General features: G+C 36.4%; 2 protein-coding genes across 2 annotated transcripts in view; both read left to right on the top strand.

Moving 5' to 3' along the window:
* The first annotated feature begins 8,526 nt into the window (after positions 1 to 8,526).
* Positions 8,527 to 9,861, top strand: LOC134854519 (ras-related protein Rab-13-like). Its single transcript, XM_063870816.1, has 2 exons — positions 8,527 to 8,797; positions 9,094 to 9,861. The coding sequence occupies exons 1-2, from the start codon at positions 8,680 to 8,682 to the stop codon at positions 9,606 to 9,608; spliced, it is 633 nt and encodes a 210-aa protein (XP_063726886.1). The 5' UTR covers positions 8,527 to 8,679; the 3' UTR covers positions 9,609 to 9,861.
* A 718-nt stretch (positions 9,862 to 10,579) lies between these two features.
* The window catches only part of LOC134854175 (uncharacterized), a 28,569-nt gene continuing 24,317 nt past the window's right edge, over positions 10,580 to 14,831 (top strand). Inside the window, exon 1 of the mRNA XM_063870324.1 lies at positions 10,580 to 10,714. Coding sequence (XP_063726394.1) covers positions 10,699 to 10,714 — 16 coding nt within the window. The 5' untranslated portion in view covers positions 10,580 to 10,698. The remainder of the gene's footprint in view (positions 10,715 to 14,831) is intronic.

The raw sequence follows: 14,831 nt of genomic DNA, 5'->3' as shown, positions 1-14,831 counted from the left end.
CGTGAAAAGTGTAACATATACTCAACAAAATGTAGCGGAATCCCAAATCTCCACAAGAATGAGTGAAAAAAGTTGACGCTCTTGATCGCGGGTGAAATAATTAAAGAATCAATCTTTACTTCTGGTGTGTAATTATGCGAGTTAGCCTAGCAGCCTAGCAGCACCATGATGATTGTGTTGTCATCAGAAGCAGGTTGAAAAAAAAACTATTACTTATATATATTTTTTCAGTTTTCGCTGCGATGGTTGAAAGTGGGAAGGGAATTCGCCAAGTCAGAAGTTCCATAAGATAAAAGTTCTTTTTCCACGCTAAATCAGGTACCACAAACAATCATCTGACTGGGTTGAGTGTTTTTCATTTAACTATAGGTTTTTTGCAGCTCTGATACAGCAGTTCTAAATGTGGAGAGAGATATATAAACTGTGTATCGTGTAGTGACCTTCAATGAGAAACAGTCGGTTCTAAACTGCTCTTTTTGCTTGCCACGAATTTAAAACATCGCAAACTTATTCAATGGCAAATCTCAATTTTTTATTCGATGAAATAAAAGATACAGTAAATATTGATCCTATATTGAAAGGCCTATTACAAGGGCTAATTGAGAATGTAAAAGGTAAGGACAATATCATTGTTGAATTGCAAAATCGGGTGCATTTTCTAGAGAAAAAAAATAATGAAATGGAAAGATATAGCTCAAAAGATTGTATTATTTTGCAAAATTTACCTTTACGATCCGGAAACTTTACCCAAGATTTCCTGACCTTTTTTAACGAAGTTATGGGCGTGGAGGTGAACAGCTACGACCTGAAGGCATGCCATCCCCTCGACCCTGTGAGTCAAAACCAAAAATGTATGGTTATAGTGAAATTTGTCTACTTTGATATAAAAAACAGAATTTATGGCAGGAAAAAATTATTGAAAGTTTTTTTTGCACCCTGTAAATAAGCAACCAGTGTATATAACAGAGAGACTTACTCAGCGCGGTTCAGAGCTTCTTGATTATTCTCGGGGTTTGGGAATGTACACAGTTACATATAATTGTGCTCCTCAAATTTTCGTTTCGAAAGCAGATGGTGGATTTCAAAGGCACAACTTAGTTGATATTAAGGATGCTGATCAAATTTTCAAAAACAAGAATCCAATGATGGCAAGACAGGCAAATAATGCTAGAGAACAAAATCCTCGTGTGATACAAAATATACAAAACAACTTTTCTCGCCCTTCTATTGTTTCAGTGAGGAAACGTGACAGAGAAATAACCCCAAATAATGTGGAAAGAAATGATCTGATTGATGAATTGTACAGTAAGGTATCGGATCCCGTCAAATTGGTGCAATTTGTGGAATCACATCAAAGAGATTCTCCACAATAAAATTCGTCAACAACGGAAATAATAATCATGAAAACGATTCTGATTAGTGGCAAAAGCATTTCAACTCTATTTACAGTTTTTTGCCGTAAATCTCTTTTGTTTCATTAGAAAAAACCTTTTGCGAGATATGACTGACCTGACAACAACGCAAACAGCATTTTTCCTAAATGTTCAATCTATAAGAGCCCATCATGACCAATTATCAGTTTTAATTGAATCCTTTGATAACAAGCCTGCATTAATCGGTCTGACTGAAACATGGCTCTCAGACAATGATCCTATTGGCATATATAACTTAGAAGGTTATGACAATATTGTCTGTGCAAACCGCGTAAACGCTAGAGGTGGGGGCGTTGCAGCTTTTATTAAACTGGCCCTAACTATAGTTATTTTAAAATACCAGTCAGTTTGGAGCACCTCGTTATCAAAATGTGTTTTGTCGATCACACTACACTAAATGTTTGCATAATATATCGTCCACCAAATCTCAAACAAGAAATTTGTTTGAATTTATTTGAAGATTTATTGCTTGAATTGAAAGCATTAAGTGGTGAAATTTTGCTAATGGGTGATTAAAATGTCGATATTATAGTTAACCAGCGCAACTTTTTTGACTACAAAAATCTTCTGCTTTCTTTTGATTTAGAGGTTCAAAATATCGAGCCAACTAGAATAACTAAATCATCAAGTACATGCATTGACCATATAATTGCGGCGGAGGAAACTCAGGTAACAACAATAAATTGTACTATTAGTGACCATTATGGACTTATGTGTGACCTGAAATTGTTTCAGAAAAGCAAAACGTGGATTCTTATTATTCGGATTTCAACTATGATTTACTACTGAATGATGATTATTGTTTAAAATTTTTATTTTCGCTAAAACGTCGATTGAACAAAATTAATGATGATGATCCTGACCATTACATCATTGAAATGACCCAAATCTTGATTGATCAATTTTCAAAGTATTGCTTAAAAAAAATTCGAAAAAAAGAATAAAAACAACCACCCATGGATTAATCTGAAAATCAAGAAAATGATGAAAATGAGAAAATGCATTTTTTCAATATCTGCTTCGAAAAAGAGTGTTTTTCTAATTTTCTCAAAATTGCAAAAATTTTACCATTGTATAAAAATGGCGACAAAACTGAACCCGATAACTACCGTCCAATTAGTTTGTTGTCTTGTATAAGTAAACTTTTTGAAAAACTAATTTTCAAGCGCATATCTAATTTTGCAGCTAAAAACAACTTGATTGATAAGCATCAGTTTGGATTTCGAAGTAATCATACCTGTACTCATGCCATTTTGTCCATTACTGAATTTTTTCGTGAATCAATTGATAATAAAAAATTTGGTTACTCCTGCTTTATTGATTTGAAAAAAGCATTTGATACAGTTTATCGGAAAATTTTGCTTGACAAACTTTATCAATATGGGTTCAGAGGAAAAATTTACAAGTTAATGACAAACTAACTTACAGGGAGAAAACAATATGTTTACTCGAATCAATCAGTCTCGAATATGCTAGAATGTACAAAAGGTGTTCCGCAAGGTTCAGTTTTCGGGCCATTTCTGTTCCTTTTATACATAAATGATATGCCGTCGGCCAGCAACGTTAAGCTAACATTATTTGCAGATGATACAACGGTAGTTAATGCTCAAAAAATTGCATCCAAAACGAAGTTCCAGACAGAATTAAATAAAATATGTAATTGGTGCAATAGGAACAAACTGCTCATAAATCAAAAGAAGTGCAAAATAATGAAGTTTGGACGGGATAACTTGAATGAAAAATTTTCTTTTGATAATAAAGTACTCGCCGAGGTTTCTGATTTTAGGTATTTAGGAATTCAAATGGACAACAGACTCAAATTTGAATGTCATATTAATAACGTTTGTGGTAAATTAGCTAAATTTAACGGTTTACTATTCAAGGGTAGTAACTATTTCTCGAAAAAAAAGCTGGTTAAATTTTATAACTGCTATGCAAAGCCACTCATTTCCTACGGTTTAATTGCATTTAGTGCAACATCAAAAAGCCTATTAGAAAAAATATTTGTGATGCAAAAACGTATTTTTAAAACTATTTGTTTCAAGAGAAAATTTGAGCATGCCTCATATTGTTAAGATTCAGAGTTAGAGCAAGTAGGACTAGGGGATAGAGGTTTGAGAGTTATCTGAGATTTCAACTGAGGAGAGAGAAGAGATACTGATTGTTGAAGAATGAATTGAGATTGTGTTTTTAAAATGACACGACAAACTGAGCATCAAATAGTACCAGTTAATTAATTACCAGTTAATTAATTAGTTTATCAAATACCAGCAGACCAGTTGACCTTGTCTGAGTGCATTGAGTTTTATACCAGTTGACCTTTAATTAGGTTTCTATTGCTCAAGTCTGACCTTGAGTTTGGTCTGGTATTTCACTAGTCTGGCATTGAGCTCGTCTGTCCTCAACACCCCCACTCAGGCTGAATTGGCTTTGTCCAATGTCAGGCTGCAACCCATCAGCGTTCGACGATGTTGATCCACCTTTGCCTTGCTCAGGGATTTCGTCAACAAGTCAGCCTCCATGTTTTCGGTTGGACAGTACTCGAGCGCAAATGTTCCATCCTCGACCCGCTCTCGGACAAAGTGATACTTGACATCAATGTGCTTTGTACGCTTCTGCATTACGGGATTTTTGCACATCTTGATGCAGCTCTGGTTGTCCTCGTTGATCACAGTTGGACCATCACACGTCATATCCATCTCATTGAGTAGGGATCGTAAGTAGAGGCCTTCCTGAACAGCCGCTGCCATTGCTTGATACTCAGCTTCGCTGGTAGATATTGCTGCAGTAGGTTGCTTCTTGGTACTCCAGCTGATTGCTGCTCCTGACCGCTGCACATGAAAACTGTAGCCTGTTGTTGACCTTCTGTCATCAACGTCACCAGCCCAGTCAGCATCTGCTGAACCATAAAGGTTGAACCCATCAGGATCTTTGATGTAGCACAGCTCCAGATCTTTGGTTCCTTTCAGGTATCGCAGTACTCTCTTAGCAGCCACCCAGTGTGTTCTCCCAGGATTCTCCAGAAACCGTGAAAGTTGAGTCACAGTAGCTAGGATGTCTGGCCTCGTTTGCTTGGCTATGTACAATAACGAGCCCACTATGCCTCTGTAGTCCTCACGCTGCATTGCCACTGCTTCTTCTGAGCCCGCTCCAGGGCAGTCCTTCTTCGTCAACTGAGTGCTGATATCAGCTGGTGTCCCTACTGGTTTGCAGTCAGCCAACCCAAAGCGCTCCAAGCAGTCTTCAATGTAGCGAGACTGATTCACAGTGACAGAACCAGGTGCCCGTTTGACCTGCATTTTCAAAAACCAGGCTAATGGACCGCGATCATCCATCTTGAATCGGTCAGTGAATCGGTCCCTCACCCTGTCAACTTCTGCTTGCAGTTTGCAGCCAATGATGATATCATCCACCCATACTCCGTTGTCAGTTCTCAAGCACTTCGGTGTTCCGTGCTCAGCTACAAAGTCTTTGAACTTCGAAAGAGTATCGCTCTTCTTAACCAGGTACTTGACCACTGCCAGACGGCTGAAGTCATCAATGAAGCTCACGGCATAGCGCGCTCCATGCATGCTCGCAACTTCAAATGGTCCCTGGATGTCGCTGAAGACCCGCTGCCCCACTGCAGTTGCCCTGTTCTCTGTCTTCTTTGGCATTGCTACTTCGTGCATCTTCGAAGCTGTGCACACTTCGCAGAACCCTAGCTCGCCGACATCAACAACTGATATTAGATCATGCTTGTTGAGATGCCCCAGCCTTCGGTGCCACAGCATTGCACTACTTGTCTCCATCTTCGCTTTCGTAGCTAGAGTCATCGCGTTCCTCTTGAACTTGCACTCCAGGAAGAAAAGCTTGCCGCGCTGCTTCACTGGTAGCCGTCGACCATCCGGTGCCACAAGATGAGAAGAGTCTGATGTAAAGCTGAAACTAGACCCTCTAGCTATTGCTGAGCTCACACTCATCAGATTCACGTTGTAGCTCGGCACAAACAGCACATTGTGGAAAGTGTAGCTCCTCGTCACATCTTGACAGTCTCGTATGTCCACTTCCACCGAGCCTATGCCCTCAATCTTTGATATTGTACCGTTCGGATTCTCAACTGTTGTCCCCTCATCCCATTTCTCAAAGCTTGAGAAGACAGCCTTGTCGCGCACTACATGATCGGTGCATCCCGTATCCACAATGAGATCATCTCCCTTCATTGAGGTTGTTGCACAACAACTGAAGAACCCTGTCTTTGCCTGCTTGCAGTCCCTTGCAAAGTGTCCTTGTTGTCCACACTTGAAGCACCCTTGCTTCCTTGAAGTTGGACCACTTGCTTCATTCGAGCCACTGCCTCGAGCACCAGATTGACCACTGTCACTTCTGGATCTGCAATCTCTTGCCAAATGACCCTTCTGACCGCACACAAAACAGCCACCACCCGACGCTCCTTTCTTCTTCCTCACAGCTTGCATAGCTATGTGTCCATTCCCAGTCTTCTCTCCACATCGAGCTCGTCTCGAGTCATCATAGTTCCTCAACCTCGTTCTCAGCTCTGTAAAAGTCTTGGCCGGCTGGAAGCTCTCCTGCACCACGAAATGCTCAAAGCTGTCAGGCAGTCCGTTGATCACGAGCGCATTGAAGAGTGTGTCCGTAATTGCTTCCCCAGCTTCACTCAGCCGCGTCATCAGCTCTTGACTTCGAACGAAGTAGTCATCGAGATCCTCCTCTGATCCTAGGCGCAGCTTCGCAAGCTGGCCTACTAGACTGACCACTGTAGGCCTCTCCACACTGCAAAACTTCTCTTGCAGCAGTCTCCAGGCCTTCGTCCCATCGCCATAGCCATCCGCAGCCACGCAGTCGTTCTTGATGTACATCAGTGTGGTGTTGTTCAGGACCAGAGCTAGATGTGACCACACTGTGTTTCGGTTGTCTTTCCTCTGCTGGATCAGCACAGCTCGCTCCTGCATCTTGGTGTTGTACGCCGTCATCTGGTCAGCATTCGGATTCTCAGGTAGCGTAGGTTCAGCTTCTGGTAGATCGTCATTGCCCATCACAGTCCTGAACAGGCCTTTGGTATGCATCAGTGCCACAAACTTCGTCGACCAAGCTGGAAAATCTTCAGACTTTCCACTGAATCCAGCCAGTTTCAAGTCCATCTCTGCTTTGCTAAAGGCTAGATAAAAGCTAAAAAAAAAACTCTGACAGAAATCAAATAATTATTAAATCAAAAAGTTTAGAAATCTGGGCCCATAACATGTTAAGATTCAGAGTTAGAGCAAGTAGGACTAGGGGATAGAGGTTTGAGAGTTATCTGAGATTTCAACTGAGGAGAGAGAAGAGATACTGATTGTTGAAGAATGAATTGAGATTGTGTTTTTAAAATGACACGACAAACTGAGCATCAAATAGTACCAGTTAATTAATTACCAGTTAATTAATTAGTTTATCAAATACCAGCAGACCAGTTGACCTTGTCTGAGTGCATTGAGTTTTATACCAGTTGACCTTTAATTAGGTTTCTATTGCTCAAGTCTGACCTTGAGTTTGGTCTGGTATTTCACTAGTCTGGCATTGAGCTCGTCTGTCCTCAACACATATATCCTACTTTCGTTTGAGATTGACACCGTTTTTGACTTATATTTCAGACAAATATTCAAAGAAACTTTTAATCAACTTCGTGGTAAAACTCCCCTTGAAACTTTTAATTTGGAATCTCTGAATACTCGTCGGGTTACTCGGGCCTCTGTGGCAAAAACTTTACCAAGCATGAAAACTAGAACACAAATAATGCAACGTTCATGGAAAAATGTGTCTCTTAAATGTTATAATTTTTTGAAATCAAACGAGCTGATACCAGATAACCTAAACCAATTAACAAAGCATCAGCTAAATGGGCATTTCAAAAAATTGTTTTCTTTGTTTGTTAAAGATAATGGAGATCTTCTAGATTTATTTTTTTGAATCATCAAGTCGGATACTATCTCGCAACTTCTGTCATAGGTTTTTTCAGGGTCATGCCTCGATAAGCTGCATAGCTTTTTGCATGATCCTTGGTGGGTTTGATTTTTACATGCGGTTTATTGTTTACCTGTCTGTATAATATTACTCTCCTAAATAAACTATTGACGATAAATGGTTTCTGGAACACTTCGTCGGTAGTGCTTATTTTCAATGTGAACTCAACCCGCGTAGTTTTGGAAGCTTTACTTAGCGCTTCTCTGGCAAAAAAACTTAATGCAAAAATTGAAGAATAAAAAAATTTTAAAGAAGTTTTTGAAAAAAAAAATTGCATCTTTTTGTATATATTTTTTGAAGACAATTGTAGTCATTAATGCCTAATTAAATGAATTTCTACGGGTTTGTATACTTCTATCATCACACGGCTACAAGAACAAATACTGACTTGAAGAAAAAAAAGTTGAACATTTTTCTGAGAAAGTGGTCGGAACATTCAATGCTACTTGCACAGCAACCGGATATCCTTATTATTTTCCAGAAATTTGATAGATTTTTAGTTCAAAAACCTTTATCGAGCTGTATTTCAGGTTTAGGTTTCAGCTATGCAGTGCAATAAACAACGGAATTACAACATCAAGTGAGAATCTAGTAAGAAATCTGTTCCCTTTCAGGAATCGTCAATACTTATATTCCACTACTCGACCATAGTGGAACTAGAATAAAAGTCTCGCAAAGCTTCTTGCAAAGGAAAAAGTTTAGGCAATGATTATGCAAGTTAATTTAAATAATTATCCAAAAGCGTGACTTCATTTTGACTCATATATTTTTTGAAGTTGAAGAAAACTTATTTTCGTCTAGTTTGATATCTGATCTATTTTTCGCTTTCTCATTTGGACGAAAACGAGAAAAAGACCAAACTTATCAAACTTTAATCAATTATTAAAATGAATAGGGATCATCCTATTTAAAGAAAATCGCCAGCCAAGTTTTTTTGTCGATTAGAAATCTTTCAGTTGGTGTCTGTTCATACAGACGATAGAGGCTTCCTTTGTTCTAATGTCAATGACAAATAATTTCTAACAACTGATACAAATGATATTTGAAATAATTTACAAATTTGGCTTATAATTGTTTATCTTGCATAGTTACAAACATACCAATTAGCTCATGTCAAACTACATTCGCAAGCTGAATTTATCAAATAATGATTACCAGAATTTAATTATTTATTACATTGCGAAATAAAAACTTCAGTTGATGGTGATATTTTTGTCTTATTTGACAGCCGGGAAATTTTAACTAGATGCAGTCAAGCAACAGAGCCGGTAGTGCAGAGCCGACGGAATCCAGGCTGTTCAAAGTGGCAATTGCCGGGGATGGGAGGACAGGAAAAACTTGTCTTCTCAACAGATATACAAAAAGTATAAAGAGATATTTTCTTCACAAAAATTTCTTTTTAAAAGTGTAATGCAAATACTTCAAGCAAATTATTTGCGGCGCAGAATAAAAAAAAACGCGGGAGGAATTCAGAAATTTTGTGCTCAAAAGACGATTTTTATATTATCGAAAAATACGCATACAGAAAACTACGGCTGGAGACTTTTTCCAGAGGGGATGTTGTTAATAAAAACGCCAAAATTGACATTTTTTTGTTATGGATACACAAAACCTAGAATAAATAATCCTCATTACCTTGTGTAATAGGTTTTCTTTTCAGACCATTACAGTGACAACTACAAGCCTACGATAGGTGCTGATTTTGTGTACAAAGAGATTTTATTCGAGGGAAAACTAGTTAAACTTCAGTTTTGGGATCTGATGGGCCAACGCGCGGGAAGCAAAGAAGTCACCTCCAACTTCTTTCGAGGCGCGTCTGGGGTCATGATCTGCTTCAGCCTCATTGACGACACATCTTTGACCCACGTGAAAGAATGGCGCCAAAGAAGTTCGAATTTTCTTCCCGACAATACCCCGTTTGTCATCGTAGGGACTAAGTGTGATTTGGCAAGCATGCCCGACGAAAGCTGGTCCTTTTTGTGCGAGAGCGAAAACTTCGACACTTGGTTCCAAACTTCGGCAAAGTCGGGTGTGGGCGTGAAAGAATCATTCGAAGGGCTTGTCAAAATGATGCTTGACAGAGAGGAAGAGAATCGTGAAATGGACGGGAAAAAAGGGGACTTGCGTGGAGATCTGAACGGACAGCGAGAGAGGTCAAGGCCATGTGGTTGTTGATCACAAATAATAATACATCGAGACTGTCAATAAAAATTATCTTCTGTAGATTCCATTTTTATCAACCCACGTAACTATAATGCCGGGGGGCACTAGATAACTTCACTCAATAGTAATTGTCAGTATGTTCAATAAACTACTGGCTTTTACGCATCTAGTTCAAAATCACCATTCCTTTGGTATCTACTAAAGAATTGCCACCATAAATAAAAGCGGAAAAATTAGCTTTAAAGAGTTGTTTAAACTTCGAATTTTGTTGCAATCTGATAAGTCGAAAATTCGACAACTTAATCTATAGATTAAGTTGTCGACTTTTCGACTTATCAGATTGCAACAAAATTGCCCCCTCCCACCCTTTCAAGAAAGGAGGCAATTGTTAAGTATACTTAACAATTGCCTCCTTTCTTGAAAGGGTGGGAGGGGGCAATTGTATAGTAGATCCAGCTTTTATATTACAGATTTAAAGTGGTAAATGTCAACTGGATGTGCTTGTAAGTTTGCATGCAAAAGGTAAAGCGGTTCGACGCACTCTAGTAAGAACTATTTTGCAACATACTTTATTGTTTATTTTCTGAGCCAGGATGTGATGCCTAACGCCTTCAGGCAACGAGGTTAGATCCTGATGGGCATCGAACATCTTACCTTTTGATTGAATCAGGGGAGTCCTTAGAGATTTCTTAGACAACTGCCATCCAAAATATACATGCTGTTTTGGAATTATCTCTTTCTCATTTTTGTTCGGACTTATTGTTTGCGCTCGAGCTGGTTTTGTTTATCTGAGATAACACGTTTCTTATTGCATTTTAAACATGTTTAGATTTATGTTTGATATAGTTTATTATATAATATTTTTCGCTCTCGTGAATATCGTTGTTTTTGCAGCATCGATACAAAAACTAAACTTAGAAGGCGTTCTATTCTTTTGTTCAAGAAAACGAGAACCAACAGGTTCAAGAAGCGTAGAATAAACAATTTTAGAAAGCACAAGAAGTAATTGTTTCACTTTTCGTTGTTAACTTTTCTTTGTCAAAAGGTCCAAATAACTCAACCATATAGTTCAAGAAAACACACATTGACAAACTGCATAAAGATGAACAGAGCCACAGGTAGGATGAGTATATACCTCAAAATAAACGACCACATATAGAAATTATATTTTTTAATACAAAATATTGTCTCTAGACTCAGTTTCTTAACGAAAGTTCCACAAACCAAAATGAGTGTTTTGTGTTAAAGTCAGTATTAGGATTTTTTAGTTTTTATAAGATAAAATCGATAAAATCTCTCTGAAAAACAAGGCCGCAATTTCCACACAAAAAAGTAAGCTTATCATTTTAGGTGATTCTTATGTAAAATATACTTTTGTCATTTTATGGGATTCTTATGTGAAAATTACGTTGTCATTTCATGTGATTTTTATGTAAAAATTACGTTTATCAACTTATGTGATTTTGATGTTAAAATTACGTTAGTCATTTTATGTGATTTTTATGTGAAAATTACGTTCCCGGGTTGACCAAAAATGCTTATCCTACAATTTCCATTTATGAAAAAATGCTTATCTTTCAATTTCCTACAGTTTCATAGACTCAGAAAATTGTTAAGAAAAACTCTCGGAAAAGCATTTTTTCATAAATGAAAAGTGTAGGATAAGCATTTTTTCATAAACCAAAAAATTGATTTTTTCTAAATTTTATTTCTCAAATTTTTGTGATGTGATCGTGACCGAACACAAATGACTAAACCCATGGTGTACTCAACACTAGAGTTCCCAAAAGGTTGATCGTCTGTCATTGACAATGCATTGGAAACGATCTGAATTGTAAAAGTGATTACTTCATAAATGATATAGTGAAAGCATCAAACTTTCGAGTTTTGGCAAAATTTTTCAAAGATGATTTTTTTTAAATTGAATTTTCAACTTATCAAACATTGATCAAGGGTATATAAACATGCCATACAAAAAAAACAGGAGTTTTTAGCCTGTTTAAAAAAAGTTATCCAGAGAAACGGAAAAAAACTCCAATTGTTGTGCATCGTGGACTACGTTATGCATGCAAATTTTTTTCTGAAAAATGTTTGTTTGAGTACAAAATTCGATTTAAGGTTGAAAAAAAAACCGAAAAAATTTTTGGGGCAATTTCAATTTTACTTGGAAATTTTTTAAAAAAATTGTATGATTAGCATTTTTCCATACATTTGATGTAGGCAATTGTATGATAAGCATTTTTGGTGTGGGGAAATGTAATTTTCGGTTTATGGAGATCAACCCGGGTTTTCATTTTATGTGATTTTTATGTGAAAACTACGTTTTCAATTTATGTGATTTTTTTTGTGAAGTTTTTTTTTGTCAATTTATGGGATTTTGATGTTAAAATTACGTATGTCATTTTATATGATTTTTTAGAAGAAATTTACGTTTTCGTTTTATGTGATTTTTAATTGAAATTTACAATGTTTCTTTTGTTGTTTTTTTGTGTACATTTAAGTTGTCAATTTATGTGATTTTATGTGAAAATTATGCATGACATTTTATGTAATTGTTGCGTGAAAATTACGTTTGTCAAATTTATATGATTTTATGTGAAAATTAAGCATGACATTTTATGTAATTGTTATGTGAAAATTACGTTTGTCAAATTTATGGGATTTTTATATGAAAATAACGTTTGCCATTTTATGTAATTTTTATGTAAAATTTACTTTTTCATTTTATGTGATTTTTATGTGAACATTAAATTTGTCCTTTTGTTGTTTTCCTGTGAACATTTTAGTTGTCAATTTATGTGATTTTATGTGAAAATTACACATGGCGGTTTATGTAGTTGTAATGTGAAAATTACGTTTGTCAATTCATGTGATTTTTATATGAAAAAAAGTTTGTCAGTAACTTTTGGTACATATGTGATGGTTAAATAGCAAGAAGTAGACAAGTTGTAAAATGGTACGTCATAAAATAGATAACTACTATATTAACCAATCAAAGTTGAGAACAAGAAGCAAACTTATAAAAAAACCAAAAACTAGTAACTTTTTTTCCTGAATTTGCTCTCTGTTCTGAATTTTGATTGAAAATTATTAAATCGTCTAGTTTTGACCGATATGAAATAAAAGTTGTCTGTTTTTTGACAACAATCCTTTTGTAATAGAGGGATCCGAATAAAGTAAATGGGTCTATAAAGTAATTAGAGTGCTTCAAATTGTTTACACGGGTTGACCAAAACTTTTTGTCATACAATTTCCAAATATGAAAAAACTCTTGCCATACAGTTCCGTACAATTCCATACGTACAAAAAATTGTTTGAAATCTCTATGACAAGCATTTTTTCATATATGAAAATTGTAGGATACGTTTTCTTTCCATAAAACAAAAACTTGATTTTTTTCCAAATTAAGTTTTTGAAAAACTTTGGTTTATGTTCGTAACCGAGCGCATTTGACAAAGACCTTGGTTTATTCAAAGCACCAAAGATTGGACAATTTTGCATTTACAATGCCTGGAAAATGACCTGAATGGTCTTACAGCTGTCCTTCACAAATGATGTAACGGAACTAACAAAATTTAAAATTTTGGCAAAATTTTCAACGATGATTATTATTAAACTTTGAATTTTTTAATTATCAGACATTGGCAAGACATACATAATTATGCCATACAAAAGAAAGACGAGTTTTCAGCGTTTTTTTAAAAATTATTGAGCCAAAAGGAAAAAATCCAACACAATTATATTTTGTGTGCAAAGAAGTTTTTTTGGAAAATCTTTGTTTGAGTGCAAAATTCGATTTGCGACTGAAAAAAGGGGCAATTTCAAAATTTTATGTGCTAGTCATATAATTTCCATAATAGGAATTGTATAATAATCATTTTTTTTTTGGTTTTTTCATCACCAGACTTTTTCATTAGAATCAAACAACGCAGAAATTAGTTTATATCTTTTTTTAACCATTTTTCGAAGTTGTATGAAAATTGTACGAAGTTGTACGAAAATTGTACGAAGTTGTACGAAAATTCACATGATGTATGGTATTGTCTGATAAGCTTTTTCGGTGTATGGATGTCAAACCGGGTAATTTAGTGCTTTGATGATGTCAATTAAAGGATCAAATAAGTTTCGCGAATGAGGCATGTTATTTACGTTTGAGAAAAACTTTAAAACAGCCGACCGGCGCATGTTGAGTTAATTATTTGCCGTGTTCGCCTAAAATTGATGTAATTTGTTATCTCTCTCTCACGCTTGGTTTTAACGGGGATCCTTTTATCACATCTTACCTGCTTTTCATTCATTACGTGGCCAGGCTGTGGATTCCGCAACAAGGACGCTCCCTTTGTTCTTCTTTTGTTCTTTACTTTCCTTTGATCGTTCCGACAAAATTTTAACTTGTTTAAAGACTTATATAGGGGAATACAGAAACATAGAGACACAAAATTGGGCGCCTATCCAGTGCACAGTTTGGCCTCGTAATGTTTAAAAAAAACTATTGCCATTTCCGTTCATTGTGGAAGAGTGCTAGTCATACTCTTCTTGTAATAAATGTTTACAATTGAATCAGCCAAAAATTGATTTCATAAAATAATAACTGTTGTATCTGCGATTCACAAAAACAGGGACGGATTTAGGGGGGAGGGAGCGTAGTGGAGCGGAAGCTTTTCTCTCCGGGTTTGACCGCCTCAGCAACCAGTGGGTTCCCGCACCGGAATTCCATGAATAATAATCGATTATATTGAATTTTCGTGGTCTGTCTCAATAAATTTCGTGAAAAATAATCGATTATAATCGAATTAAAAAGGATTACAATCAGGGGCGGTTTTAAGAGGGGGAAGGGGGCGGGGACTCGACCCCTTTTTGACCCAAAGGGTCCCTCCTTTTGGTACTTTTAAGAAATCCATTTTGGGCGCCGATCGACCCTAAAATTTTTCTAAAGGCGCCCAAAAAAAAACGCAATTTGCCAAAAAGTGCCTGAAAACGCTGTTTTGGACTGTTTTTTCAAAATTTTCGAAAATTTTTTGAAAATCCGCACCCCCCTCGAGAAAATCCTACATCCGCCCCTGAATAGCATCCATTATTTTTTATATCAATATAATCCATTATAATCCGTTAAAATCGATTATAATCCATGAAAAATAGATTATTTTTCGTATATTTTTATGCCAGTATAATCGCTTAAAATCGGTTACAATCAAATATAAGGGATTTTTTCGAGAGGTTAGTCATAAAATTTAC

This window comes from Symsagittifera roscoffensis, chromosome 9 (assembly GCF_963678635.1).
Source record: "Symsagittifera roscoffensis chromosome 9, txSymRosc1.1, whole genome shotgun sequence".
Lineage (NCBI taxonomy): Eukaryota > Metazoa > Xenacoelomorpha > Acoela > Convolutidae > Symsagittifera > Symsagittifera roscoffensis.
Note: the sequence above shows the minus strand (reverse complement) of the source record. Positions and strands in the feature narration are given on the sequence as shown.

Coding starts and splice junctions, on each gene's coding strand:
- LOC134854519 (XM_063870816.1), top strand. CDS start 8,680: ATGCAGTCAAGCAACAGAGCCGGTAGTGCAGAGCCGACGGAATCCAGG. Junction 8,798..9,093: donor TCTCAACAGATATACAAAAA/GTATAAAGAGAT, acceptor TTTTCTTTTCAG/ACCATTACAGTGACAACTAC.